The sequence below is a fragment of the Dufourea novaeangliae genome, unplaced genomic scaffold (assembly GCF_001272555.1).
Source record: "Dufourea novaeangliae isolate 0120121106 unplaced genomic scaffold, ASM127255v1 scaffold299, whole genome shotgun sequence".
NCBI classification, from domain to species: domain Eukaryota; kingdom Metazoa; phylum Arthropoda; class Insecta; order Hymenoptera; family Halictidae; genus Dufourea; species Dufourea novaeangliae.
The window spans coordinates 1,600,542-1,627,109 of NW_015374192.1; the positions used below are offsets into that span (position 1 = coordinate 1,600,542).

At 42.6% G+C, this 26,568-nt stretch overlaps 4 protein-coding genes across 5 annotated transcripts; 1 reads left to right on the forward strand and 3 right to left on the reverse strand.

The window, feature by feature from the left end:
* Positions 1-7,393: 7,393 nt before the first annotated feature.
* On the reverse strand, positions 7,394-8,754 carry LOC107192234 (CCAAT/enhancer-binding protein). Its single transcript, XM_015581445.1, has one exon. It carries the CDS (start codon positions 8,467-8,469, stop codon positions 7,396-7,398), a length of 1,074 nt encoding a protein of 357 aa, XP_015436931.1. The 5' UTR covers positions 8,470-8,754; the 3' UTR covers positions 7,394-7,395.
* A 1,924-nt stretch (positions 8,755-10,678) lies between these two features.
* On the forward strand, positions 10,679-13,116 carry LOC107192224 (longitudinals lacking protein-like). Of its 2 annotated transcripts, none has more exons than XM_015581434.1 (4): positions 10,679-10,805; positions 11,359-11,591; positions 11,664-11,878; positions 11,974-13,116. In XM_015581434.1, exons 2-3 carry the CDS (start codon positions 11,403-11,405, stop codon positions 11,856-11,858), a joined length of 384 nt encoding a protein of 127 aa, XP_015436920.1. In that variant the 5' UTR covers positions 10,679-10,805; positions 11,359-11,402; the 3' UTR covers positions 11,859-11,878; positions 11,974-13,116. The 2 variants fall into 2 exon arrangements, with proteins under 2 accessions (XP_015436920.1, XP_015436921.1); XM_015581435.1 differs by lacking the exon at positions 10,679-10,805 and adding an exon at positions 11,152-11,183.
* Positions 13,117-15,283: 2,167 nt separating this feature from the next.
* Positions 15,284-17,524, reverse strand: LOC107192194 (arrestin domain-containing protein 2-like). The gene is made up of 7 exons (XM_015581401.1): positions 17,407-17,524; positions 16,891-17,046; positions 16,611-16,825; positions 16,347-16,535; positions 16,083-16,282; positions 15,600-15,850; positions 15,284-15,447 (listed from the first exon to the last, which is right to left on the reverse strand). The coding sequence occupies exons 1-7, from the start codon at positions 17,522-17,524 to the stop codon at positions 15,284-15,286; spliced, it is 1,293 nt and encodes a 430-aa protein (XP_015436887.1).
* An 881-nt stretch (positions 17,525-18,405) lies between these two features.
* Positions 18,406-21,628, reverse strand: LOC107192195 (arrestin domain-containing protein 3-like). The gene is made up of 8 exons (XM_015581402.1): positions 21,508-21,628; positions 20,194-20,349; positions 19,850-20,064; positions 19,587-19,775; positions 19,324-19,523; positions 18,798-19,048; positions 18,534-18,662; positions 18,406-18,453 (listed from the first exon to the last, which is right to left on the reverse strand). The coding sequence occupies exons 1-8, from the start codon at positions 21,626-21,628 to the stop codon at positions 18,434-18,436; spliced, it is 1,281 nt and encodes a 426-aa protein (XP_015436888.1). The 3' UTR covers positions 18,406-18,433.
* Between the last annotated feature and the right edge of the window lie 4,940 nt (positions 21,629-26,568).

Genomic DNA, 26,568 nt, shown 5'->3' on the forward strand with positions numbered 1-26,568 from the left:
CATCATTGTGTACCATGGAATATTTGCGTGAATGCATCGGAACCCAGCCTAGTGGTTAATTAAAACCATCTTAGCTAGAACATATAACAGAGTTAATGCGTTCCATAGTGCACCGTTCGGAAGATTCAGGTTAAAGGAAGAGAATGAATTTCTTAATAGAATACTTTACCCGAAATGTATACAGAGATGGGTAAACTAAAAACAAATATCATTGGCTTCAGAATTCCAAGCTCTATCATTATGCCAAACCTTAGTGAAAAGTCAGTTTTACACCTGGGGACCTCTCGTCAGTGTCGAGGGGCCTTCGAGCACTCATCGAGGATTTACTTGTACAATTGAAGACGTTAAAACACCGGAATAGAATGCTATGATCGTGATCTCAAAGCGATTTTTCTTAGCTACAAACACAGAGAAAAATAGTGAGGGCTCAGCGAAGAGATCGAACAACTGCCGGAACGCTTCACCGACTGTATCCGGCTTCTCGTTCTTTTTTTTTCTTTTTTGTGACTCACCAGCGCACGGCCGAACACAGGTCCGACGTGTATCGGTTGATCAGGCGAAACAGAAGGAATGTTCGTCTAGCCTAGAGCGAAACTGTTCGGGCTTCGCTTATTTTAATTCCCGCGGAGTTCCGCGCGTACACGTCTACGACCCGTTACGGCCGGCATAACAATGCATGACGTAACACGGTTGGGGTCGGATCCTCCTTACCTCCTCCGTGCAACGATGTTACAGGAAAGTGAAACTCTCGGAAACCAGGTCACACCCACATCGTGCTCGCGGCACTGAACCGCGATGCCGATCCACGGAGGCCTCCCCTTTTAAACTCCGGGGCCCCAGATACTTTTCAATCTCCCGATCCCAAGCGAGAACCAGGGAAACCCGAGGCAGGATGATCGAGAACGAGCAGAGAGCCTTGTGTTCCGTTTGGTCTGAGTTCTTTCGACTGGCTCGTGGAAACGAAACTGTATCCCCTCTCCCTCTTCGTCCTCCTGCAATAGGCTACGAATTTACCTTCGCTCGGTGATTAGCGAACATTCGTATTCAATTACTAATTAATCACTCGGGATCGTTCGACTCTGTTCAGATTCAATCTTAGAGTGGGTAATGAAGAGTAAGATAAGATTGCTGGAGCACCGGAGTCGTTGTTCCTTTAGAAGATAATGTTGCTTCTATGAAAGTTAACGCTCCTTTCGTTTTTATTAGTACGACAGGTGATACGGGTATATCGCGTATTTACTGATATTCCCGAAGGTATGTCACTGCCAGTGACTCTGACGACAAAAATATTCGCGTGTTTACTACTACTGTTCGTCGTAGGATGGACTAATTATGTTATAGTGGTGCTTCATACGGTCCCGCAAAGATATTGAACAAAATGTCATGTTCAGTTAACATAAACATTCAATTCACGTAGAGCACAAGATCCTCAGATTTTTAATATTCTATCCATGGACAAAGGTATACAGATGTAGTTCATCTTCCATAATTTTCAAGAAGAAAGGGAAGGAAAGTAAGGAGATTTATGGGGTCACAAGAATCTTTTCTCCAATATTCTCGAATTATACGTCGATTGAGATTAAGCACGGAACAGAGAGACCCGCTCGTGTCTACGCGACAATACACGTTCCTCTTCGAGCGAGGAAAAAGAAGCGGGCGCGGTCGCGTGGGTGCGAAGCAGTGTTGGTATAGAGCCTGGCCCTAACCCATATACCGTTCGAGCCAGAATAGAGACGAATAATAGGAGGGTGGTACACACATACATATATATAACACCGTTTGCCAGTGTGTCGCTAATAACGACACTGTCCGAACCTACCGAATCTCTATCGGAAGAAAATCACTCTCGACAAAGAGGGGTGGTGTCCCGTGGGCTGTGAAATAACGTCCCACCTTTTCTTCAAACCCTATCCTCTCTCTTCAAGCTATTAATCGACTCCAAGAAGATCGAACGCCAAAATACATACCTTCGACATCCGAATACTTCGCATACCATCATCCTGTTCGAGTTTCTGAAGCTTATTCTCGGTTAATCTACCGAGTCCGTTCGGAGGGATACCTATACACATCGTGCGTTCACGGGGACGAGAAACGGCGGCTGTGTGCCGTTGGCAGAGATCTAACAGGCGTCTAAAACTAGCGACGACCGGTAGGCATCGTCCCCGCACGCAGACACACCGGCGTCAAAACTCGTTGCATTATGTCATCAGTTTTAACACACGGCCCCCCTCCCTCCCCCACCCTTGTTGTTGTTCCGAGCCCCGACAATTCACATTCGTCGTCCTTCTACCTCCTAACGCGGAGCGGAAGAACCACTGCCCGTTTACGCATCTCCTCTGTGCTGTATCGTCATCGGTGATCAGGCCAGACTGTTTGGTAGCGACTTATCTAGGCGCTGGCAAGACTCGAAACGTACCTCGGTCCCCACGGAACATCAGCCACGCGATTACGTAACGCCACCAGGAGCGGGAGTAATTAAAGTATCGATTAGTCCGTCGCAGCAGGTGTGTCAACATTCCCGCTGGTCGTCGTCGTGGAACTGGTCGATTCTCGTTCTCCCATTAGACGAATCGAACAAGTGCTCGATTGTCTACGTTTTGTTACGTCTACCGAGTTCAGTCGAGAGGGAAAAGCCGGCTTCTGGAAAGTGGAAGATCGAAGCAACCCGGAAACTGTTTTCGCGGCGACGACGACGGCGGCACATATTTATAACCTGGGGCGGTCTTCAGCCCTGAGACAGGTTGACGTAAGCTGACGACTAATTATGTTACCCCTCTTTAACAGTGGACCACGATACGAGTGCCAAGTGAACCGTAAACTTTCGCGGACTTCACCCTCGTGGCCCTAAAGTCTTTCGAGTCCTATGTTTGGAGACCCCTGACGGAATCCCGAAATTTTTCGACGGTCTATGTTTAGCGGCTCGTAAACTCCCGTAGAATCTTCTTGCATTCCTCGAGACTGTTCAGTGTAGATGTTCCTAGGTTAGGAGGATTTCAGTCTATCTCTCGAGCATTCGAAGTTCGAAAGACACCCACGATGGAGGGGGATTGATAAGCTTTCTGGTGGTCCATGTTCGAAGTCTCCTAACTCTTTGAGGATTTCGAACGCGGAAACGTTAAATCTAGGGACACACTCCCCCAAATTTGTCGTTGGAGAATTTACGAAAGCTCGAAGATCGTGTTATGTACCGTAACTCAACGTGACTAAGGAATGTGTTTTGTGAATGGTTTCGTCGTGGTACGTTACGTTCCTGATCGAAACATTCGGGAAAGCAACGCGTTGTCCAACCGTAACCGTTGCCCATCGACGAATTTATCGAAGTCAGATATAGACACCATGTGTCTCGTCACTTTCACTCGCTCGATGAGATACCATCCGCAGAAATTGTTCTTCAACCCTAAGACGAACTTTTTACCGTGCAGAGGTCTGACGACTCTCTCGAATGCGCGAAGGTGTCCACGAGATAACAGTAGCCGCAGCGGCGTTTATCACGGATATTTGCATATTTATCTGGCTGTGTGTCTACGCGGTAATATTCATACGCATAAATAACGGATTTTTCTCTCTTCTGGATCGGTGTAATGTCCGCGCGGAAACACGGTTAATCGGTTATAAACAATACTATTTCTCGCGGGTGTTCGACCCGTATCTGGCGTTGCCAGAGACCGAACACGCATGCGTGAAAGCACGACATTGTCCTCCAAGTTGGAGAACCTGTTGATCGAAGTGGTAGGCCACGTGGGTCGACTGGTCCACCCAACGAACTGTTTTCAAGCTCTAACATTCCCATATATATATATATATAAGTGTAGCGATAATTGACCTTTACAATTATTTGTTTTTCTAATTCCTATTCGGTACAATCTGAAATTCGAATCAATTCTATTTATCATTTCTATAATTCGTATTCGGAATTATTCGAATTATTTGAATTGTTCAAATATCCAAATACTTACAGCTCTAGGACAGATATCTAAGAAAGAAAATCTATGCATCGATCAAAGTCACAGTTTCTTCCACTTCTCCTCGCCAGCAATGGGCAGGATCGTCGAGCGAGCAGACCTCCGTATCCGGTTCCCCCCGTAAGTGCAGAACGAGCGCCACGATCGTCACAATGGTGTTAATCTATTTATCTGAGTAACAACAAACTTATCTCGTGACTCATTGCTGGACGGGATTCGCGCGGGCAACAGGGCCGATCGTTTTCCGCGCGATTGCGTGTACACACGTGTATTTACACGAGGGAATTTTTGCCGTTCGATCAACAGTCAACAATTTTATTTACACGATCCCTGTTGGTCAATGGAGAGAGCTTTGCACCGATCCAATTCCTTCGTTCCGTTGCAATTTAACCGTTTCGCGTCGCCTGTTTACCCCTGAATCGCTGTACAAAAGGGGAACAATCGTTTCGGAACCGTGTGTGGCCTTATCATTGTCGAGGAAACGTGGAAAACTTTGGATCGATCGTTTTGTTTTTACGCCGGTCTCGCGAGCGGATGTAAACATTCTCCTCGGATAGATTGGAAAAGCAGAAACGACGAGACACGCAGGCTTTCTGTCCGCCTTGCGATTTCTGAATCTACTTACTACTCGCTTCGAGAGTGAAAAGGCTCAGAATGCACCGATTTGGCGGATCTTTAGGTAAATTCTGGAAAATCGGGCTAACAGATGCTTTCTAAGGGAATTGATATCAGGCCACTGTTCGATTAGTCACGTCTACCGAGTCGAAGAAGTCAATTTTTATAAAGAAAAAATAAAGTATAGCCGGTTTTTGACGCTGTATTGAAACTGATTCAAATTCGACTAAGCTGCATTTGTTCCTATTTTATCCTCTTTAGTCTTTTTTCTCTCATTTTCGCGTTAGATGATTATTCATCGAGTCATAGCTGAAAGTAACAAGTGTACACATGTGTAAAAAAGGGAGGACCGAGGATCGAAAAAATAATCGTGTAGTTTAATTCCTTTTTTTTTATATCAAAATATATTTGTGCATAGACAAGAAGACAACCGTGACAGGTAATCTCGTACCTAACATACATCAGTCATACGCCAAGGAACGCGTGCACGCCAGTGCACACGCAGCGGTACTCGACGGGGACATGCGTGTCTGTGTGTGTGTCGATGATGCACAGGCGTGCACGCGCCGTTCATTTTTTTTTTTTTCGTTTTTTGAGTCGTGCTTCACCGAGAGACCCGACAAACGTCTTAGAAAAGAAAAGACAAAAAAAAATAGAAGAAAAATTAAATGAAGAAAAGAAAATGTATTAAACTTGTCGCACAAGTACGTATATAAGGTAGTAACAAATATCGTTCTATCGCACGCGATCGAATCTACGAACGAAGGACGAACAAAAAAAAAAAGTAGAAGAAGAAGAAGTAGAATTAATGAAATGAAGCCCGCTTCACGCGATTTTACGGTAACTCAAGGTGTGGGGGACTCGGTTGGACCGAATCCCAGGTAACGTCGGCGAAACATAGATACTTCCCTGTATCTACCTCTGCTCTCTCACTCTCTCTCTTTCTCGCCGTAATCTCCATCATGCGTTTTGCATTAAAATGTACAACTAATAACGTTCGTTTGTTGGACATACGCGCGCACGTATAATTAACATACATATAATTTCTTCGGTTCCTCTTTCGTTCTGGTCACACTAACTCTCTCGCTCTCTGTCTGTTCCTCTCTCTTTCTTTCACACATTCTCTCTCGCATCTGACTCGCAAAACACGAACACTTCGTTTCGTTTCTCTAACAAAATATATTAGCTTTTTTTTATGTACATACATCTCTCGAATATAATAAAATTAAAATATATAGAGCTATAATACAAGGGCGTGTTGTGGTAAGAGTGATCATATGTATATATATTTTTTTGTCCTGCCTTTTGTTTTTCCTTCGGATGGTCGCGCGTTTCCTCACCCCCGTTACGGGGGTGGGGGTGGGTGGAGGGAGGGAAAAAAATACAATATACGGAACATGCTTATCGCGTTCGGTACTTATGATTTCTCGTTTTCCTTTTCTTTTTCTTTTAGGTACTTGGTATTCAGAACGATAATCTAATTGAATCGATCGACATCTAAGAACGAATCTGAACGGGGCGAGAGACGTTTCACGCGGGCTCGGTCGTTCGTCGCAATTTCATCCGTTGTACGAGATCTGTTGTACGTGTATTATATGTGTGTAAGCGCGCGCGCTCGTTCGTCTTGGAACGTTTCTGTGGAAGGTGCATAAAAAAAAATTGTATACCGCCTGAGAGAATCGAAGATTTATGCGGACGAACTTACGTATGCGCGTCGCATATTCGCGCGCGGTCGCGAGCACGATCGTTCGCAACTATGTACGCGCGCGCGCACACACATGGTGTGTATGTGTACGAATATGGTCCGGCGGTTGTCCGTGAGTGTGATTGATGCGCTTGTACACACATCGACGCGTGATTTGTTCAGTAATCGCGACCGTGTTACGAATTACGCGCGCTGATCGAACGAGGTGGCGAAACCCCATGCGAAAACGAAACACACGCGCGGTAACCAGCCACCCACAGTCTTTTCGTGTGGTCTCGAAATACGGACAGACAACGAAAGAAGGGAGAAAGTATTCGAAGAAACAAAGAAAATCGATCGGAAAACACGCTCAGTCTACCGCGATCCTGTATACTTTGTTCCATGATCCAACAGGATGATCGTCAGACATGGGGCAACCATTCTTTTTCTCCGTTCTCTTGTTTCGATTTGTACAGACAGAAAATGGGGGGGTGAAGGGGGAAGTGTCCGGTGCACTTGATGTAAAAAAAAGTTCGCCATAAGCGTGTAGGCACTTTTCTTCCACACGTGGTGTTGTCGACTGAGCTACCGAAAAGCCCTCCCCTAGATGAAACCAAGGAGAGTCTCTTCTTCGAGCGAGTCACGCCTCTTCTTTTCCCTCTGCTTCGCTCCTTCTCTCTTTCTCGTTCTGTCTCTAGTCTCCATTCCCTCCGTGTCCTTTTCTAGTCTCCACGAACGTGCGTGTGTGTAGCTCTCTCTCCCTTTCTCGAGCCACGCACGTGCACCACGCGCGCGTTCTCCACGTCCGTGGAATTAGACAAAGACGCAGTCACACAATCTACCAGTCCGGAACCACCACGACATTCTCTACGTGGTATATCCCTGGTGGTTTTTATTCCTTACTTTTGCTTGATCCGGTGTGAAAGGGATCGAGAAGCGTGTTTGTCCCCGAGGGACCATCGTATCGTGGGCTCCGTAAAACGGGAGTCCCATCCGGTAAGAGGACCAATGGACTCTCCTCCTTCACAATCGTAACGGGCCGAAAGGCAAGGGACGAAGGTCGACGTCGTTGGACGAGAGAAAGGCGTAACAGCGCGATGCCACCGCGCCGTTGCTCGAGGACGACTTTGTGCGCTACATGGGTCCCACCGCGTGTTGCTGGAACTGATCGAGGTGCCTTGAGATCTCACGGTGTAGCTGTTCCGGTACCACGCCGACGCTGCTGAACAACGATCTTAACACGTTCAGTTCCTCGGTCAACAGTTCGATCCTCTTTTTGAGCAGGTCGTTGTCCTTCACCAGCAGCTTCACCTTCTCCTCCGTTTCCCGTGATCGTACCTTCGCCTTCTCCCGGCTCTTTCGCACCGCGATGTTGTTTCTCTCGCGTCGTCTTCTGTACTCGTCGCTCGCCTTGTCGATGGCCTTGGTCTGTTTCCTGGCAGCGGCCGCGGCGGCCGAGTTCGCGTGATGCTGATGCGCCATCACCGGTTTCATTGGTCCGCCTCGGGGCGGCGGTTGGTGTACCGGCGCGCCCGGATGTCCACCGGGCACCGTGGACGGTGTCAAGGTGGTGAAGGTCGGCGCACCGTTCGCGAACGGTCCATTGGTGATCGGGCTGTATCCACCGGGTGGATATTGGGGGCAGTGACGACGATAATCGGCCGGGTCCAGGGGTTCCTCTTTGATGCTCGGCGACTCGGAGCTCGAGCTGTTGCTGTCGCTACAACTGTTGCTCCCTTGGTGGTAACTCGCCCCGCTGTGCACCGGTTGCGGCATATAGGCGAGCGTGGTACGCGGATAACCGGGCGTACGGACGTGTTTCACCGCCGTCCCGTTGTTTGCGCCCAACATGTCCAACAAGCCGTCGTTGAAGTGGCTATCGTCGATCAGGTGTTGCAGATCCAACGATATCTCCGGCGTGTTCAGATCGGTCAGCTCGCCGGCCGCGGCGCAGTGTTCCGCGTACTGTTGGTGAAGGCTAGCCTTGCTGGCTGAGACCTTGCTCACCACCGCGCTGGTCTGCTGTTGGCTGTGATTATGATTCACCTGCAGGGCAGAATTGTTGTTGTTCGCCGCGTTGTTGTTATTGTTATTGGTGCTCGGATGATTGTTGTTGTTGTTGTTCAGTACTTGTGTCTTCTTGAGATCGGCCGCGCCATGGGCCTGGGCCTGATGGGCCGCTGAATCGTACATGACTGGTGACTCCATTGCTCACACGCACATCACAAGACACGCGATACCCGTCTTTCCGTAATTTCTCTGTTATCACCCTCTCTATCGAGATACAGGACGCGTTGTCCCTTTTTCACCCCAACAAAAAAGAGAATCAACTCCGTGACACGTTGTTCAATGGAAAACAGAGAGCCGTGTACGCGGCTGACGAACTTCACCGCGAGGAAACAGCCTCGAACGGCGGGATAAACCGGGGATAGTCTCTTCCCGGATGACGATAATGATCAGGCACGCTTATCTGACACTGGTCCAAGAGTAGCAAAGTCGCGACCCTCGACTAATTCCAATTTTTCGAGGACTACACGTCGGAGGAGGCGCGCCGCGCTCGTTACACGAGTCCCGCCGAATCACACGGCGGACGCGCAGATTTAAACGTACGGTTTACTTATGGTCCGCGTGAATGTTCACATACCACGCCTACGCGGGCTTTTTTCGTGTTCGCCACGGTACACCACAGGGAGAACGCCGAGAAAACGTGAGAAACGATACCACCCGCACGAAAGCTGGCGCGCGACTGAGCCGCTTTGCGGCATGTCGCAAGCTTTCAATGTGGCGCGCGTTCAGACCCAACTCCATGCCTCATTGCGCTTGCGCTCGCGCTACGCGCTTCCCTCCCGGCTCCCGTCTCTCACCCTCGCCTAGCCTCTTTCCTCTCGGGTGTGCGATCCGCGCTACGAGCGCGCGCTATCCGCGCGCGTCCACCCTCCTTCCCTCCCCGCCAAGTTCCCTCGCCCCGACGAGCTCGATTCACTCGTTCCATCTTGTTTCCTCTCGTTTATATCTTCTCTGACGTCCTCTCTCAGTTCGTTCTCCCTCTCTCTGACCCATCGATCTCTCTTTGTCTGTCTCACGGGATTGACACGCTGTCGTCCCGTCGCGGCATCGCGCGACAGGAAAAGTTTTCCGGTGCTCGCCTTTCTCGGTTCTATTTATAAGAACTCATATACGCGAACGCAGTCCCTTTCGAACGAATGGATTTTCCACGGAAATCGGCTCTCCGCTAGTCGACGTCGTTGCCCCCTCTCCCCAAGGTTCGTCCCTAAGAAGCGTTCTCCAGTGGATGTGATACGGTAAACTACTTAGAAATGTACCCGAGTTGCATATTAAGTTTGATACCCTTCTGGGTCAACCCGTAGAGGTCTTCTTTGTACAGTCTTTTGTAGCGCCATACTTGCCATACTTTTTCTATCACTATTATCGAATGATATTAGCCGCCTGAAATGATGCTAATACTCCAACCATTGCTGAGTTTCTTCAATCCGTTAGGACATTGTTTGCAGGACTGAGAAGCCATTCTCGACTCCTTGAAATTTAGGGTACGTTGAAATTCTGTCTCTTTTTGAAAGTTTCTAAAACCAATGTTAAATATCATTAAAGCACGTATGAGTGTTTATAATTATTACTGTAGGAAATGTAGATAAGACCAACGGGTGACTACCTATTGCGCACTGTCCACCTGACCAATGTACTGTCTAAATTCATCCATAACGAGAGTGTACATGATCGCCATTCAATTAATCGAAGATATAATATTGTTTCCGTTGTATTTACACGGACCTCGCGTCGCATCGACGATGCGATCTACACGACAAGACGTCAACCAATAATTATCGTTACCGTAATCGTTGGTCACTCGATCGGAACCGATTTCTGTGTACCTGCGGTACGTTGGATTTGTCAGTTAGCGCATATACTGATATCTGTCCAATTGCTTGCGTGAGATTGCGCAATTAGCCGCAACAAAGTGAGAGAGGATATTATCGGCATTAGATGTTAGATCCTTGCGCGGAATTTCCCGCGGCGGAACTGTTAATGGCCCACGGACATTATATTCAAATTTCACCGCAACATATCGCGAGTAATCGAATCGAAAGTCGAAGAAGAGCGTGCCAGGTGCCAGGATAGCGTTCAAACAGGAAAATTAAGCGTCAAAATATAGATCTCCTATTTTCGTGCGTGTATTCATTCCGAGAGTCTTTTAATAATATACCTAGGAATGCAAGTATGTACAGTGACGTCGATATACAATTTTGGATTGACATTTATGAAGCGAGAATTTTGAATGTTTCCCGAAACGACGCCCGGGGCGACATCTCGCGTGGAGAATCGAATCCATTTGCAGTCGGTACAGTGTTTCCGAGCCGACCTGCAACGGAAAGATCCGAATTCGACCGAATTTCTTCGGCGTGATATTAGCCACAACAAAAAATTCGTAACATTCGCGTAAAAACTTTTCGGTGGTGTATATATTTTTCGCGTTCCTTTTGAGATTCACCGTCGCCTCCGAGGATTCGGTGGTCCATCAGCCCGTGGTAAGTGAAAAAACTCATAAGGTTATTTTTCTCCATGCGTTTTGCGTTTTCTGGCCCGTGTTGGTTCCTTGCGAGTGCCTTTGACGGTACGGTCTCGTCGGATGTACGCGTATTGTTATGACAAAATGCGAATAACACGTCCCCCGAGGTTTTCCCACGTTTTTGGACAAAACAGGTTCCCGTTATGTTACGATACTTTTCCCTTTAATTGCCCATTTGGTTCAACAAATGCTCTCCAACACGTCCGATTTAAGTTGTTGAATGTTTATTGGGCTTAACCTAGACGAAATCTGGTACGCAAGAATTACGCGCGATTTTGCAACATTCTGTACCGTGAACATTCTAGATACTTTAGCTTTTGAAACGATTCTCGATGATGTAAGGTTCTTTTTTCACTCGGAAAGGAAAGAGTGTACTTAACGTTTGTTTTTCTGTTTCTACGTATTAATGCGTCTTTCGCTTCCTCGTGCCACCCTTATGTTGATAATGTTTGTGCTATATTCTGCTTAGTACGATATAGGATTGTGCGTGTTACGAATAGGTATATTTTCAGCTTACAATTTCAAGGGAAGACTGTCAGGATATTGGGTATCAATAATGGCAGATGAACAGCAACAGTTTTTTCTTAAGTGGAATGATTTCCAATCTAATATGGTATCATCGTTTAAACACTTACGAGATGAGAAAAGCTTCACAGATGTGACATTAGCTTGTGATGGTCAGACGTGTAAAGCACATAAAATGGTGTTGTCCGCTTGTAGTCCTTACTTTAAGTCATTATTAGAGGTATGTTATTATAGTCTTAAGGTGAATGAAGTTCTGTTTAGGATAAGGTAGTTAACTATCGATGTGTTCTAGGAAAATCCGTCCAAACATCCCATTATAATTCTAAAAGATGTCGCATACAGTCACCTTCAAGCTATTTTGGAATTCATGTACGCAGGCGAAGTTAATGTATCTCAAGATCAGCTGCCTGCATTTCTTAAAACAGCTGACCGATTGAAAGTTAAAGGGTTAGCAGAAGCACCTGGTGCCATTAAGAGGGAAGGTTAAGAATTACACTTATAGTTATGGTAAGGATTTACATTTTATCGGTAACATTATGATTTGGTTGTGTAGTAAAAAGAATCATGAAGTTCAGATAGGGAATTTGTCCTTCCTCTTGCAGGATTTTGGGAAGCGTGCGGACTGAAAGAGAAAAAAAAAGTGTAATAATGTAAAGTGATCGCGTAAAGACATACCACACACTATAAAAAGAAACACACTCAATGTGTGCACAACTCAGTGTCCTCTGGTTCATGACTTGGATCAACACACGGCGACAATGTAAATTATGCCTTTTCTTAATCTCAGTTAATGTTAATGTTGTATTGAATGTATGTATACAGATAATGGTAGAGATGAAATGTTGATGTTTGTCTTGAACCCATTGCGCCATACCGCAATGGCGGCAATAACATTAATTATTTTTTTAAAACAAAGTGCTGCAAAAAAGAAACTAATAAGTGGGTCATGATAGTTTACAATACATGCTGACCGAGGCAGTTTTGTGGATCGAACGGAAATGTTAAAAGACAACTTTGCAACTACCTGTTTTTTAAAATAGATCTACTGACTCACTATACTTTCCTATGGGTGTCTTCGTCGCAGATCTATTTGCGTGGTATTCAAATTTCTCCAGTTTGTGTATCAAATACTAACAAAGCAAAAACTTTCTATGCACATACTTATTATTGAATATTCAACAATGTTACACGCTAATTTTCGACGGACGAAGAAATATTCAATGATCATTATTCTATGCCGTTTCGCTGGTACATCGTTTCAGTGGATGATCGTTACACCCTCGTGTTTTGTCGATACGTGTGCACGAAATTTGAATCGTATCGCGAGTAGATCTGTCGTCACTCCCGGTAATCCCATTGAAGAATGTTAAATCAAGTTTACTGGAAGTTGTAACATGTGTGTCTTGCATCTGCCCGTTTTCGTTTGTCTATGTGGGCTGATAAATCGAGTCGTTTCTCACCGCTGAATACTTCGCGATCGAAGCACAAAAAAAAAAGAAGAAAAGATTAAATGAAAGAAAAACCGATGTTTTTTGTTTCACACGTTTCGAGATCCCGTTCGGTACCAGTTACCTCTTCTAGTGATCATGATTTTTTACTTAACCAAATACTGCCAGTATATTTGTTACCGGCGTATTCACAATATTACCGATAGACCAAATTTATTTATGATAATAATATATTAAGGGTTGAATGTCTTAAATCGAGGAAAGGTTATTGTAATATAAGCGAAGCAAATTTTTGTAAAGTCGGAGCGCACAGTTCCTTTCCCCTCCCGATGAGTCAGGATAATCAGAGAGATATAAAAAGAGACGAAGAAAAGTCAAGGAAACATTATCGAGTCAAGAACGCGTGTACATTAAAACAACACGCCGCGATCTACGCAACATTTAAATGTCCAAGCGCTTTAACCGTTCTCATTTTAATGTATATTAATTTTTAAATCGTTTTTGCCTTTCGCCTTATAATTTCTCTTTCTCGTTTTCTCAAGCATCGAGTTCTGTCGGGATCAAATTCATGGTATACTTTTGTTTTCTTTTTTCTTTCAATTTTATTTTTCACTTATTTTTTTTTTTTTTTCGTTTTTTTCGCAGTATTTTCGTCGAGCCTAAATTTATTATATTTAGCGCAACCTACGATACCCGTAAAAAAAAAGAATACGGAATACATATATAAGTTTTGTTTTTACCACGTGTGTTTACGGTTTCCGAAATTCGTAATAATGAGCACGAGTACCTCTGCGACACCGAATGCCAATTATTCAGGATCAACGGAATCGTGTCCTAGACTTGGAGCACGCTCGTTGAACGAAGCAACAACGGTGTGTACGGGAATTCGTTCGTGTGGCTTAGCTTCTACTTTTTTAATCGTTGCGTGTCGGATGTTCTTGCGAGTATCCGTTCGCGATTAGCCAGAGAGCAACGAAAGCAGGCTAAAAGCGTACCGAAATCCTTGTCGCGATAGCGGCTCGTGGCTTCGACGAGCGTGATAACCGTTTGTCGCGACTACGTTTCGGCGGAATAGTACGAAATGGGACCAGCAGCAGCAGCAACTAAAACAAAACACGTCATTGGAATTGACTTATTATCAAATCTTCGTTAGATAGCCACGTGTACGCGTTTATCCCCCGGGCGAGAAAACGTGTGTGTCCCAGCCATCGCGTGTTGTCAATTTCTTACCTCGTTTACTTTGTCCAAGTGAAAGTAACCGATCGAAAGTAAAAAGAAAAAGTAACAGAAAAGAAATAATAGAAGAAAGCAAACAGGAAAACGTCTTCACAGTCATCCAGATAGCAAGTCACCAAAAGAACAGAAAAAAAAAAACGTTGGAAAGAAATGACGATCCGTGTCTATTCTCAGTATTTAAGACAGCCTTTAACGTTAAGACGGTTGGGTTCAGTTCCTACAATGACACGTTTATCGGGCATTTGGTGGTTGAAATGGCGATTCGTACCGTGTGTGTATTTGCTGAACTTGCAAAGTTGAGGGTGTATTAACATTTATTAGAGTAGAAAGAAAAATGTTATACGAGTGATCGATTCGAGATACGCTCGCGACTTGTTAAGCCTCTTCCCTCCCCTTACACTTCTGTCCTGGTTTCGTTTTAGCCGCGACGCTTCCGTCTATGTGCTTCTTCGTAATCGCATTATATTTTTTTTTGCTGTTTTTTTGTTTGTTTTTTTTTTACCCTCTTTTATTCGGACTTGTTTCGAAAACGACCAATTTTGCGATCTACTAGTTTTCGCCGATGTTGTTTGGCGACGAATCTCTCATTCCTTTTGTACTCTTATTCTTTCGTGGAATTGTATCAATGTTTTTTTCTGCCCTATCTATCACACACACACACCCACCTCTCCCTTCCTATTTTTCGAACGATTATGCATCGTTACTTTTTTTTTTCTAATTATATGACTCGATGATGATTATGATTACAATAAGACGATGTTGAGATATAAAATAAATTGTGTAAATATACCATTTTCGTAAAACCGTTGCTTTTCCCTTATGCCCTCTAACTATAACTGAGAATGGTGAACACTCATCAGGCAGCAATATAAGCCACATGTGTACAAATAATTGTATATGTAATTAAAAAAAACGTAGGTGCAAATGTGATCGGTGATTCATATCGAAGTACAATAGACGAAGTAGATTTAAGAATTGTCGTGTTACTTTCTGTTTAGCGTTGTTCCTACAAATGCATCACAGCGATAAATACGTTTGGCTGCTGTTAGGGTCGAATAAAAGCGGCAATCTTTTTATATTATAAATAATAATAACACTTGAGCCAAGCTTTCTTCATCAACCATTGTCACAGTGATGGTAGAAAATTTCGTCAATTCCAGTGATTCATCGTTATTTTTGATAACCTACGAAATAATCATCGATTGAAGGGAAAGTTTACAAAGTAATGCTATGTAAGCTTTATAGAATTAATCACGATCATACTTGGGGCTGGATAGTTGAACACAGGATACTTAGGCGCGAAAGGACTATCCGCTCCGAGCACGTAATCCGATTCATCATGATCTCTGATGTGTTGAGCGCCAGACATGCATTCTTCGTAGGATGGAGGTGCTGAAATATTAAGAGAAAGGTAAAGACTCGAAACAAATGGTTAAATTAAAAAAGGTACTGTTAAAGAAAGCTCTTACTACCACTCATTTGATCAAAGAGTTATTTCGACAGCACGTTTCAAGAGTACAGAATTTTCGTTATTAACTCCTTACGTATGTTGCAGCTGGTAGGGGTAGCAGATGGGTCCGGGAGGTTGAAACCAGGGGGTGGAGGTTGTCTGCCAGAAGTACCGCTTTCTGATGGTATGTCGTATGACGTACGAGGTGCTGCAAGCAATGGCATCGGAATCGACGTTGCTGGCCCCGTCAAGGTATCAGGTACGATATTTCGTTGTTCGTATGGTGCCCAGTACAGTGGTACCGATCCGATTAAAAGTAGGTAACTCTTCTGAAGTTTGACGTGCCTGATCGTTACACGAAGAAAGCTTTCAGCGTCGAGAATGAGTACCATGTGAATAAATCAACATAATTTTTTGTGTCTGAGAAATAAGCTTACGTTTAAGTTGTGGATGATAAGAAATAATCGATGGAGAAGTTCAATTTTCCGATACACTGGAAATGGGAATTTGGACTTTTGTCGAACTAGTACCGGATAATTTTGTCCATTCGAGATATCTTATTCAGACTGCTACTTACGGCCCAGAAACGTGGACGACGACCTTCAACTTGTAGTTCAAGTCTATGATCTTGCAATGAAACAGGTTGGACGGCGGGACCGGCGGTACCCTAATTTCCAAAACGGTCTCTCCTGTTGAGGCAAATGGTCCTGAGTATGTGCTGGCCATGATGTTGGTAACTTCAGTCTTCGTCTTGCTGGTCGCGTGGAACTTGATTTCCTTGAAGGGAAAATTAAAGAAGAATGATGAATTCGGACGTTGAAGTCTAAACTGTTTCACTTACTCGTTCTAACTCCGTACTGATCTTCATTATCCGAACACTGGACGCGGAATTGTTGTATTCTAGCGACGTGAGGATCATCTGTCCTGGAACGTATCCGGAAGATGGTACTTTGACGGTTACATTCAACGAACCGTTCAAGATGCAGCAACAACAGCAGAAGGTTTTCTCGAGTTCGTCGTAGATTCCCAGCTGCACGAAAGAGACGATGACTTATTTCGTTTCCAGAAGCGGCCGATATTTGTTAAGAAGAAAGTGATTACATACGCATTTTTCTGGATACTTATTTAAATCCAGAACGGAGACCACAGTGAACGCTACCTTACATGTGTGATCGAACTTCCACGGCCTGTCGATCACTCCGTTCACCGTATACCTGACGTGTCCATATGTGTGTTCGAAGCTGCTGGGAATGTTTTGGGGTAGCTGAAATTCGAAATGGTACTGATGGTACCCCCGTGGAATATGTATCCTCGAATCCCCTAGACAACGTTTCACAAAATTTGACAAATGTTACAGTATTCAAAAGAAAGCTGATCAAATTTACCTTCACTGGTGCCCAATAGATTGATTTTTAGTTTGAAGTATTCTTGGGAATTCGAGTATGTTTCGCTGGTGCTGGTACTACTTCCATCGCTTTCGGTTTTGCTGCCCGATTCCGTCCAGTGTACGGAAGCCGCTCCTCTGGCAGATAAATACAGTCCTACGAATCGTCGGTCAGATTACGATTACGTTACTTAAGAACTGTCTCGTTCTTTGATACAACTACGATAGATTTAATTATTGTCGTACATACCGTGCCACTGATGAACATTATATAATGATAACATTAATCGCATAGTCTTTTTCATTTAATAGATATCCGGCATAAAAAGATCCTTCAACGTCAGTTTTGATATAAATACACATTTATATTCTTCCCGAAAACGTCAAACTATTTTTAATCATTATTGATTGTCGATGTCTATTCAGTGAGCCACGATAAAATTACAAAGTGACTGGTGCAAGTGTCGACGAGCGCATGCTGTGCGCTGCAACGTTGTCTTTGTTCTTCGAAACTCACCTCTGACATTCTTGTTCTTCGTCGTTTCCAAAATAATGTTGCCTTTCACAATTTCACCGGGAGAATAAGTGGCGCTCGGCCGTTCGAACTCCAGACGAAAAATTTCCAACGACGGCATCGTGACGGAATATCATACGCAACTGACATCCGTGTTGGATCTATCTTATCGAGCGAGCCCACACACAGTCCGCTGCATGTTCCAGGTAGGGGCGACAGAAAGAAGATAACACGTCGATTTGCGGACGATATCCACGAATTTCGAAGACTTAATTCTCGATCGAATCGCCTCCACCGTCTTCTAATGCGTTCTTTCATTATCTCAATCTATTTAACAGTGCTGTATACTCACTTCTGGTCATGACGAATCAGTCGATCGCTGCAGGAAGCAAGAATGACTAACATAGTTGAAGTAAGAGCTCGTTCGAGTAACCGATGCTATTTTTAGAGTAACTTTGATTAATGTTGAGTGATCCTGTATAATAATATAAGAATGTTATACGGATAGATTATCAAAAACCATTTTAGTGTAGATAGTTATACATTTGAACAGAGTATTGAATACATTGTGTTGTTTGGATCATGTAGGGTATCTCAAAATGGCGGAGCTTGGATGACTTGTAGATCTTTTGTCATTTTGTGGTATATAGCTTTATTATATTATAGATACTATATCGATATTACAGATTGTACGGCCGTTTCTCGTCCGGCTTTCGCGGCAACCCTCAACTCGAAAGTCTCTGTAGCGCTCCTTCGCGAACCGGCTTACAAAGATAACACTTCGATGTCAATATGAACAAGGAATCTTCTTATAAAAACAAACAGAAAATTTGGTACGTTTACACTTCCGTTTCTTATAATCAACTTTATGTTCAGCGTTGTTCTTCGAACGCACCGATGAACATATTTGTCGTCGTTAGAATTGCGTGAGAGCGTCCATCTTCTTACATGATAGTAATACTTGAACCAGGTTTTCTTCGTCGATCTTCATCACAGTAGTGGTAGGAATTTTCGTTATCTTCCCAGTGATTCATTCAAATCGTTGAGAACCTATGAAAGAATCATCAGTAGAAAAGAAAGTTCACCAAGTAACAGTATCTAGGTTGTAAAAAAATTAATTACGAGCATACTTGGTGCGGGATAGTTGAACACAGGATACCTAGGCACAAAAGGACTATCCGCTCCGTGCACGTAATCCGATTCATCATGATCTCTGATGTGTTGAGCGCCTGACACGCATTCTTCGTAGGATGGAGGTGCTGAGTATAAAAAAAAATATAAAGAGTTAGAAGAAATATAAGATCTTTGTGTCTTATCACGACACATTTAATTAAAGAGTTACTTTTGACAGCACGATTAGAAAAATTGCATAATTTTTGTTATCAGTTACTTACGTATGTCCATGTTAGCAGTGGTAGCAGCTGGATACGGTAGAATGAATCCAAGCGGTGGAGGTTGTCTGCTAGAAGGACCGCTGTCCGATGGTATATCCTCTGACATGTGAGGTGCATCAGACAATGCCACAGGAATCGATGTTGCTGGTCCCTTGAATACACCAGATACGACGTTTGGTTGCTCGTATGGTTCCCAGTAGAGTGGTACCGATCCAATTAAAAGTGGGTAGCTCTTCTCAAGTTTACAGTACCTAATCATCAAAAAAGTTTTGAATGTTGAGAATGAATTGGTACAATTTTCTGTGTTTTATAAACACAGCTTATAGGACCTTCGAGTCAGAATATCTAAGTCTGTCTTTGATGTCTGAACGATAAGAAATAATCGACGCAGAAGTACACAGTTTCCTCTACACTGGAAATAGGAATTTAAACTTTCGTCTGACTAGTCGCCTGTAATTGTGTCCATCTCACATTTTACTCGAAATTATCAACATTTTCCTGATATCTTCTTCACGGTGCTACTTACAGTCCCGAGACGTGAATGGCGACCTTCAATTTGTAATTCAAGTCTATGATCTTGCAATGGAACAGGTTTGACGGCGGGATCGGCGGTACCTTTATGTCCAGAACGGTCTCCCCTTTCGATTCAAATGGTCCTGAGTACTTGGTGGACATGAAGTTCGAGAATACAGTCTTCGTCTTGCTAGTCGCGTGGAACTTGATTTCCTTGAAGGGTAGACGAAAGAATAACGATAGTTCGGACTCGAAGATTTAAACAGTCTCACTTACTCGTTGTAACTTCGCATTGATCTTTGTTATCCGGATACTGGACGTGGAATTGTTGTATTCTAACGACGTGACGATTGTTTGTCCTGGAACGTATCCAGATGTTGGCACTTTAACGAATGCATCCAACGAACCCTTCATGGTGCAGCAACAACAGCAGAAGGTTTTCTCGAGTTCGTCGTAGATTGGTTGCTGTTCGAAAATGATAATAATGTACTCCAGAACTGGCGATGCTTTTTTTTTTTTAAAAGAAAGTGATTACATACGCATTTTTCTCGACGCCCGTTTAAATCCAGAATGGAGACCACGGTGAACGCGGCCTTACATTCGTGATCGAACTTCCATGGCCTGTCGATCACTGCTTTCACTGTGTACCTGACGTGTCCATATTCGTGTTCGAAGCTGCTGGGAATGTTATAGGGTAGCTGAAATTCGTAACAGTACTGGGTGTACCCTGCTGGAATATGTACACTCGATTCCGCTGTGGAAGTTTTTCGGAAAATGTTACGAATGATATAGTATTTAAGGATATTTCACTGAATACGTATAAACGAAAGCACATAGGCACATATGGACAAGAATAATTAGAAATATTCGTGACTAAATTTACCTTCATTCGTACTCAGTACATTGATTTTGAGCTTGAAATATTCTTGCGTATTTGTATATGATCGCCTGTGAGAACTACTTCTTCCAGCACGTCCCCCTGAGCTCCTCCTTTCTGTCCAATGTACAGAAGCGAACCCTCTGACAGAGAAATACAGTCCTACGATACGGTTGTAAGATTACAGGTAAATTATTTATTGAATGTTTCGTTATCATTTATCCGATCAAGACACGGCAGATTTAATAGCATCATATATTCCGTGCAATTGTACTATTTGCTATTTGCTACTTGTGTCATTTCTTCGAGTGTATACACTAATATATGTACTATAATCGTAGCACTGACAACACTCAGAAACAACTTGATACGATAATTTGGTAATATTGACTGCTCGATAATGCATTCAGGTTGATAAGAGAGAGTCGGCAGTTTGCGAATAAATCAACGATCAAGGAGAATTATGTAACTATAGGATGTAATCGCGTTCTTTTTTTTTCCATTTAATAAATATCCGACATAAAAAGAGTCTCTGAACATACACGTGTGTGATAATCACGATGTTCTATAATGCAATATCGAATTCATTGTTATCTTTCATCAAGATACGAAGGTCACGTTTAATCAATAACATTAAACATATGTTTTATCTGGGAAACGTGGAAAATGTGTACACAATTCTATGAGAAAACGGTAACTCGGCGTGCAATGTTTAAAGCTACTTTTGCGTTGATACGCATTGTCGAGCACAACACGTGTTTCAACTGGATCGTCCTCATTAGTAATGTAATTAGAGGACAACCGGTGCTTTGCATTTCCAGTAAAACATGGGCACGATAATTCATACAACAGACAAATAGAAACAACACATACGATTTTCATTCTAAGGTTTATGAAATTAAATACTTATTAAGCTATCTGTTTCCACATTCAAAATAAATGCGAATTCTACTTCTCATGCGATTGGAAATAAGGACCGTCTTTTCTATTCCTTATTAACCCTCTAATGGTAAGGATCGGGTTGTGTTCGATCCAAGTCATAATTTCTCTTTCCATTTTATTGTTTATACTTTTTTTATTATCCTCCTTTTAAAATATTTGTTATTATTTACTGAACGTTTAATACTTATATTATTATATGTTATATAATTCAATTATTATTTCTTATTATATAAATAAATAAAAATACGTACAAGTTCAGGATAATAACTTTTTTGTGAGCCGCGATCGAATATGTAATTACCGCGTGGCGTTACAAAAGAAAGTCTCGATCAGCGCCTCCTGCTCGCTCCAATCTTGTCTCTGTTCCCCGAAACTCACCTCTGACGTTCTTGTCCTTTGTTGTTTCCAGGATGATTTTACCTCTTACAATTTCACCGGGAAAGTACGTGGCGCCCTGGCGCTCGAAATCCAGACGGAAATTTCTCAGCGACGACGACATCGTGACGGAATATCGCACGAAACTGACGTCCACGTCGGATCTTTGTTATCGAGCGAGTCCTCCCGACGACTCATTGGATCTACACGTGGTAGGGGAAGCAGGAAGAAGATATCTCGTCTGTGGAGCGCAACGGCGCCATTTGTGAACCTTGTTCGGTAATTCTAAGAATTTCACTATCAAACAAATCGATTCTACCATCTTCGTGTGTACTTTTCATTATCTCAGCTCACTGGACAGTGTCTTGAACTCGCTTCTGGACATGATAAATCATTCGATCATCGCCACAGAAAGTAGGAATGACTAATGCAGTTCGAGTGGCTCCTTATCGATACGATTTTTTGAGGGAATTTCGATTGTGTAAGAATATTAACAGGGATGGATTTTTATAGGCAATTTTAGTATAGAAATTCGTATATTTGATTGGAAAGTTGAATAGATGTTTGCAGTTTGGATTGGAAAGGGAGTCTCAAAATAGCGGGGCTCGGGTGTCTTGGAAAAGTCTGTAAATCTTCTGACATATTGTGGTGTATAGGTTTGATTGTTGATATTTAATATATTATGAGTTCTATTATTTATTGTTAGTAGAAAGCAATCGAGTATACGTTTTCGTGGCGTAACAATCGATATTGTAGGGTGTACGGCTGTTTCGGCTACCTTTCGCGCCAGCGCACAACTATGTTTTATTATTCGTCTCCGTCGTTCTCTAACGAACCGGTTCACGAAGTAAACACCTCAATGTCAATGCGCACAAAGAAAGTTGTGACAAGAAAAGACAGTTTTACACATTTTTCCACAGACATCGTTTTTCATGATATTCAATATTATAATAATCTAATACTGCATTAGAGTATGCTTCAACCATTTGGTCTCCACAATTCTCAAAATATAAGCTAATGTTAGAGAGAGTACAACATAAAATCAAATACATTGCTTTTAGGTTGAACTAATGAATGATCAGATCTCATATCCCCAATTGCTGCAGCTTGTTCATTTGTTTGTTCCCACAAAGGTGTGTTAGGAAAAGTAATAAGTAAAAATTAAATATGGTTCAAGTGGCCCAATTTATCGAATGCTGAAATCAGCCAATAAATTTATGGATATGATTGACTTTTTCAATGGCTTTATTGATTACATTAACAAATCCTTACATAGGGTACTAAAAACTGTTTAATTTAAGTTAATGTGGTATTAAAAATTCTTTTTTACGATTAGTTTCTCACTGTATATGTATTATTTAGTTATTATACCCGTGTAATAACTAAATAAATAAATATTATTAAGAATTTTCAAAAAAAGTACTTCAATCATTTTTAAGGAATTTAATTATCCACTTTTTAATATAAAATTGAAGGTTTGCTCGATGCTTCAAAGTCCATTTAAACCTGCAACTCCCGGCTAATAGACAATAGTGCTCGATGTCAACAGCTACGTACATGCAGTTATGTATCTTATATTTAACGCACGTGTTCCACATTACTGGATCAATCAGTCCGCGTGTTTCTGTGCTTCACGTGCAGAGCCTACCAAGATCAATGAGATTCAGTTATTAGTAGACTGTGGATTTTATGCAATCATAACTTACAGCCTATAGGGCTCTGTGCGATACAATAAAACGCAAAACATTCGTCAGAACCAAATGAGTTTTCTATTTCAGTTCGAACCCAATAAATACTTAAGATAGAAATTTCTAAATTTGTTCCTGTCTTTACAAATTATTTAAAAAAAACATAATTTTGCATGAAAATCCACAGTTTAAGTATTATCAACGGACACCTAATTAAGTTCCTTCCGAATGATCAAATTTATTAAACATACAAGACATAGATACTTTCAATTTCTTTTTTCTGTATTCAATAAAAATTGTACTTCGGATCGTGACATAAAATGAATATTTTTTCAACAGAATCAACATATTATAAAATTCCTATCTTTCACTCGCAAAAGTCGTGAGTATCAACATTCTCTTAACATCAAAAGCCGGCGGAATTCGTTAGAACGACGGGGTAGCTTCAATTTTCCACTTTCATAATAGTCGTGTCGCGGTTGGATCTGGGTCAGGTATAGATTCACGGCGGGACTTGGTCTGAACCCATTTACCTGTTGGACATGTTTGCCAAAGTTCGACCGCAAGACCCCCAACGTGTCGCGATAGTTCGCAGCGGTGCAAATTCGAGCGCAATCTCCGTCAACGTTTACGGTGATGTCGTAAACCATCGATTACTCTGGCAGGGAGCTACGCCATTGTAGTAACTGTCTGTGGTTTTGCATGGGAATCCAATTTCCCTTGGGGTGACTTCGAACCGGTGGCGTCTTTCCGTTCGCCATTGGATAGATTTCGTAAATATCCCTCAAAGGACATTTCAGCGTACAGGAAAATCGTGATACTTTTGTGAATGACTAGAAAATGGTCGTTTACTGCTATATGAAAAAATATTTTATCAAAATGATCACGAACGGTTTTCTTTCAAATTCTTGTAGGTCTTCGTTTGGACTTCACTGTTACCATATGACTATATATCTACTCTAAATTACGACACAAAATGTTAGTCATCATGTATTTTTTTCATATCTGTGAGTATATAATAATTTCTTCTAGTCCTGTATAGACGGTATAGCACAAATTTGCATGTGTATTTAAAAGTTTATCGGTAAAATAAGACATTATTGGTCCTTTGTCTCATTCATTTGATGGAATTCAAGTGTTGCTACAAATACAATAGAAATTACAAAACTCTAATTTCATTCAAATAATTCAATAGGGTTTATCGATTAAAGGTAAGAAAAATTGCGGTAATAAATGTAGAAAAAGTTGTCAAATGGCAACGAATAAAAAATGGCATTAGACGGTTTGAAAATGTTAAAATGTTCGTGTGAATCATTTATATGTCATCTAATATACACAAAAATACAACAACATAGTTCTTTGGTAATTTTTCGACAATTTCGGAACGAAGGGGTTAACGATCAAAGAGTATACTACCAAGTGTAGTTTGTTCGAGATTTCATCATCTTTAGTGTCACCACTGATGTCTGTCGGTCTTCAGCCACGGCTCCCAATTAACCAACAGGTTACTGTAGGAACTTGGACCAGAAAACCTCAAGATCCATCAGGATCAAGTTTAATTCGTGCAAGTACACGGGCTGCATCTAAATTAACCAATTCATGATGGTCGTCCTTCCCTTAATATAAGCACTCCCTCAGTAGAGTGAAATCACATCGAGACATTCGAGATTCTATTAAATATTTCCACGATCACCCAATGAAACCTTCACTCCGTTTCGCATCGCTGTAAACCAAAAAGAAATAGGACAACTTTATCAGGTGTATTCCGAAAGGTTGAATCCAATACGACACAGGCTAAGCAATCGTCGGCGTATTTATTCCATAAAAATTGGAATTGGAAATATTTTTCTTTTTTTTTTTTTCCTGAAGGGTGAAGAAGGTCCAGCCTCAGGTGGGTGTCGCCGGACGGCCGAAAGAGATCCAACGGAATCACGGGAGCGAAATGGATCGAATTGATAAAGAGGCACGTGCGAAGAGAAAGAAAGCCCCGGGGAACGGGTAGCGAAAAGTGGGAGGAGGTCGAGCAGGGTGAATATCGTGGCGGGGGTTGGATTGACGGCGGTCCGTGCGTTCCAACCCCGCAGTAACGCGCCAGCCTCCGCCGAGGAAGCAACCCTCCTACCGGTCTCCCTCCTGTCCGTTGTCCGATGTAAATATCGCCGCTGCGTCATCGAAATTCTCGTCGGTGTTACCATTCTCTCGTGTCATCGAACTTAATTACTTCGACCATTCGTCACTCCCAAAATTGTCTTGCCGACGAAGGAAACACAAGGATCCAGGAGACAAAGCAACGGCCCTTCTCGGACGGTCGCGATCAACAGGTTAATTCTTCGAAGGCGAACGGTGAGTACAGAATCTTCCGTTCTTGTTTCCGAACAGTCAATTCATTTTTGAAATCTGTTTTAGAAGAAATTTTTCGATCGACTCTTTCACTGAATACTAATCGGGAAAATTAACGCATGTGTACAGATATACTTTGGTCAACGAACTCTGATCCGTGTACATTTGTGGATAGATCTGATCCTCGGCGAAGTATAATATTGTTTGAACTCTTATTTTTGTTTATTCATTTGAAAACTGTTCTTGTCGTATTTTCACTAGTTCGTTTAAGTCAAGTGTTCCGTTGTAATTATATTCAGACAGCGAAAATTCTGTTTAGTGGAGTTGCCTTACGGTAGATATTTGGTTCAACGAATAAACTCATAGGGATCGCCTCGGTCCATTGAGACTTCACTGTTCTGCCTGTAAGGGTACACTTTCGGTTGTTCGCACAGGCGAGTAAATTACGTCCCATCGCGACCGAACGAAATTAAATTCCTGCAGGACAGTGTATTCTTCTGCTCGCACATGCTACCTCCGTGGCGATCGTTTTTCAAAAAGAGGGATTGCCGTCTATCTCCACGAACGACCGACGAAGAGCGAGTGGATCGCTCGATCGATGAGGAACTGTGACTTTATTGGCCAGACCGATGCGCTACAAAGTCAAGAATTTTTAATCTCCTTTTTTTCGCGTACACTCTTCGTAAACCCGAACGGTGCACTGAAAAGTTACGAGCACGCTTTTGTCGACGACTACGACGTTTTATCGGGATTTGTACAATATAAAATCCTTCTTTTACAGTGTCGTTCGTAAAGTCTATTGTAATCTGGTTATACAAATTATTCTGGTTCTGAACATCTTGTCATTAATCGTCATGAAAAGAAGCTTTTGTACACGATACTATTGAAAGATTTATGACTCTTCTGTCGATGAACGTGACGAACATTTGAAAATGTAGAAATTTATAAGTTAACCGATTTCTTCACTTTCATATCGTAATAAAAGTTACAAAAGATCTGAGAAAATGTATCGTCATAATATTTTAATCGTCGTTAT

What these genes read in the sequence shown, in the direction of transcription:
- LOC107192234 (XM_015581445.1), bottom strand. Translation starts at nt 8,469, where the DNA reads ATGGAGTCACCAGTCATGTACGATTCAGCGGCCCATCAGGCCCAGGCC.
- LOC107192224 (XM_015581434.1), top strand. Translation starts at nt 11,403, where the DNA reads ATGGCAGATGAACAGCAACAGTTTTTTCTTAAGTGGAATGATTTCCAA. An exon ending in ACTTTAAGTCATTATTAGAG is followed by an intron (nt 11,592 to 11,663) that starts GTATGTTATTAT and finishes GATGTGTTCTAG; the next exon opens with GAAAATCCGTCCAAACATCC.
- LOC107192194 (XM_015581401.1), bottom strand. Translation starts at nt 17,524, where the DNA reads ATGCCGTCGTTGGAAATTTTTCGTCTGGAGTTCGAACGGCCGAGCGCC. An exon ending in GAAGAACAAGAATGTCAGAG is followed by an intron (nt 17,047 to 17,406) that starts GTGAGTTTCGAA and finishes GACGATTCGTAG; the next exon opens with GACTGTATTTATCTGCCAGA. An exon ending in ATAAGTATCCAGAAAAATGC is followed by an intron (nt 16,536 to 16,610) that starts GTATGTAATCAC and finishes TCTTTCGTGCAG; the next exon opens with CTGGGAATCTACGACGAACT.
- LOC107192195 (XM_015581402.1), bottom strand. Translation starts at nt 21,628, where the DNA reads ATGTCGTCGTCGCTGAGAAATTTCCGTCTGGATTTCGAGCGCCAGGGC. An exon ending in ACGGGCGTCGAGAAAAATGC is followed by an intron (nt 19,776 to 19,849) that starts GTATGTAATCAC and finishes ATTTTCGAACAG; the next exon opens with CAACCAATCTACGACGAACT. An exon ending in CACTGCTAACATGGACATAC is followed by an intron (nt 18,663 to 18,797) that starts GTAAGTAACTGA and finishes TTTTATACTCAG; the next exon opens with CACCTCCATCCTACGAAGAA.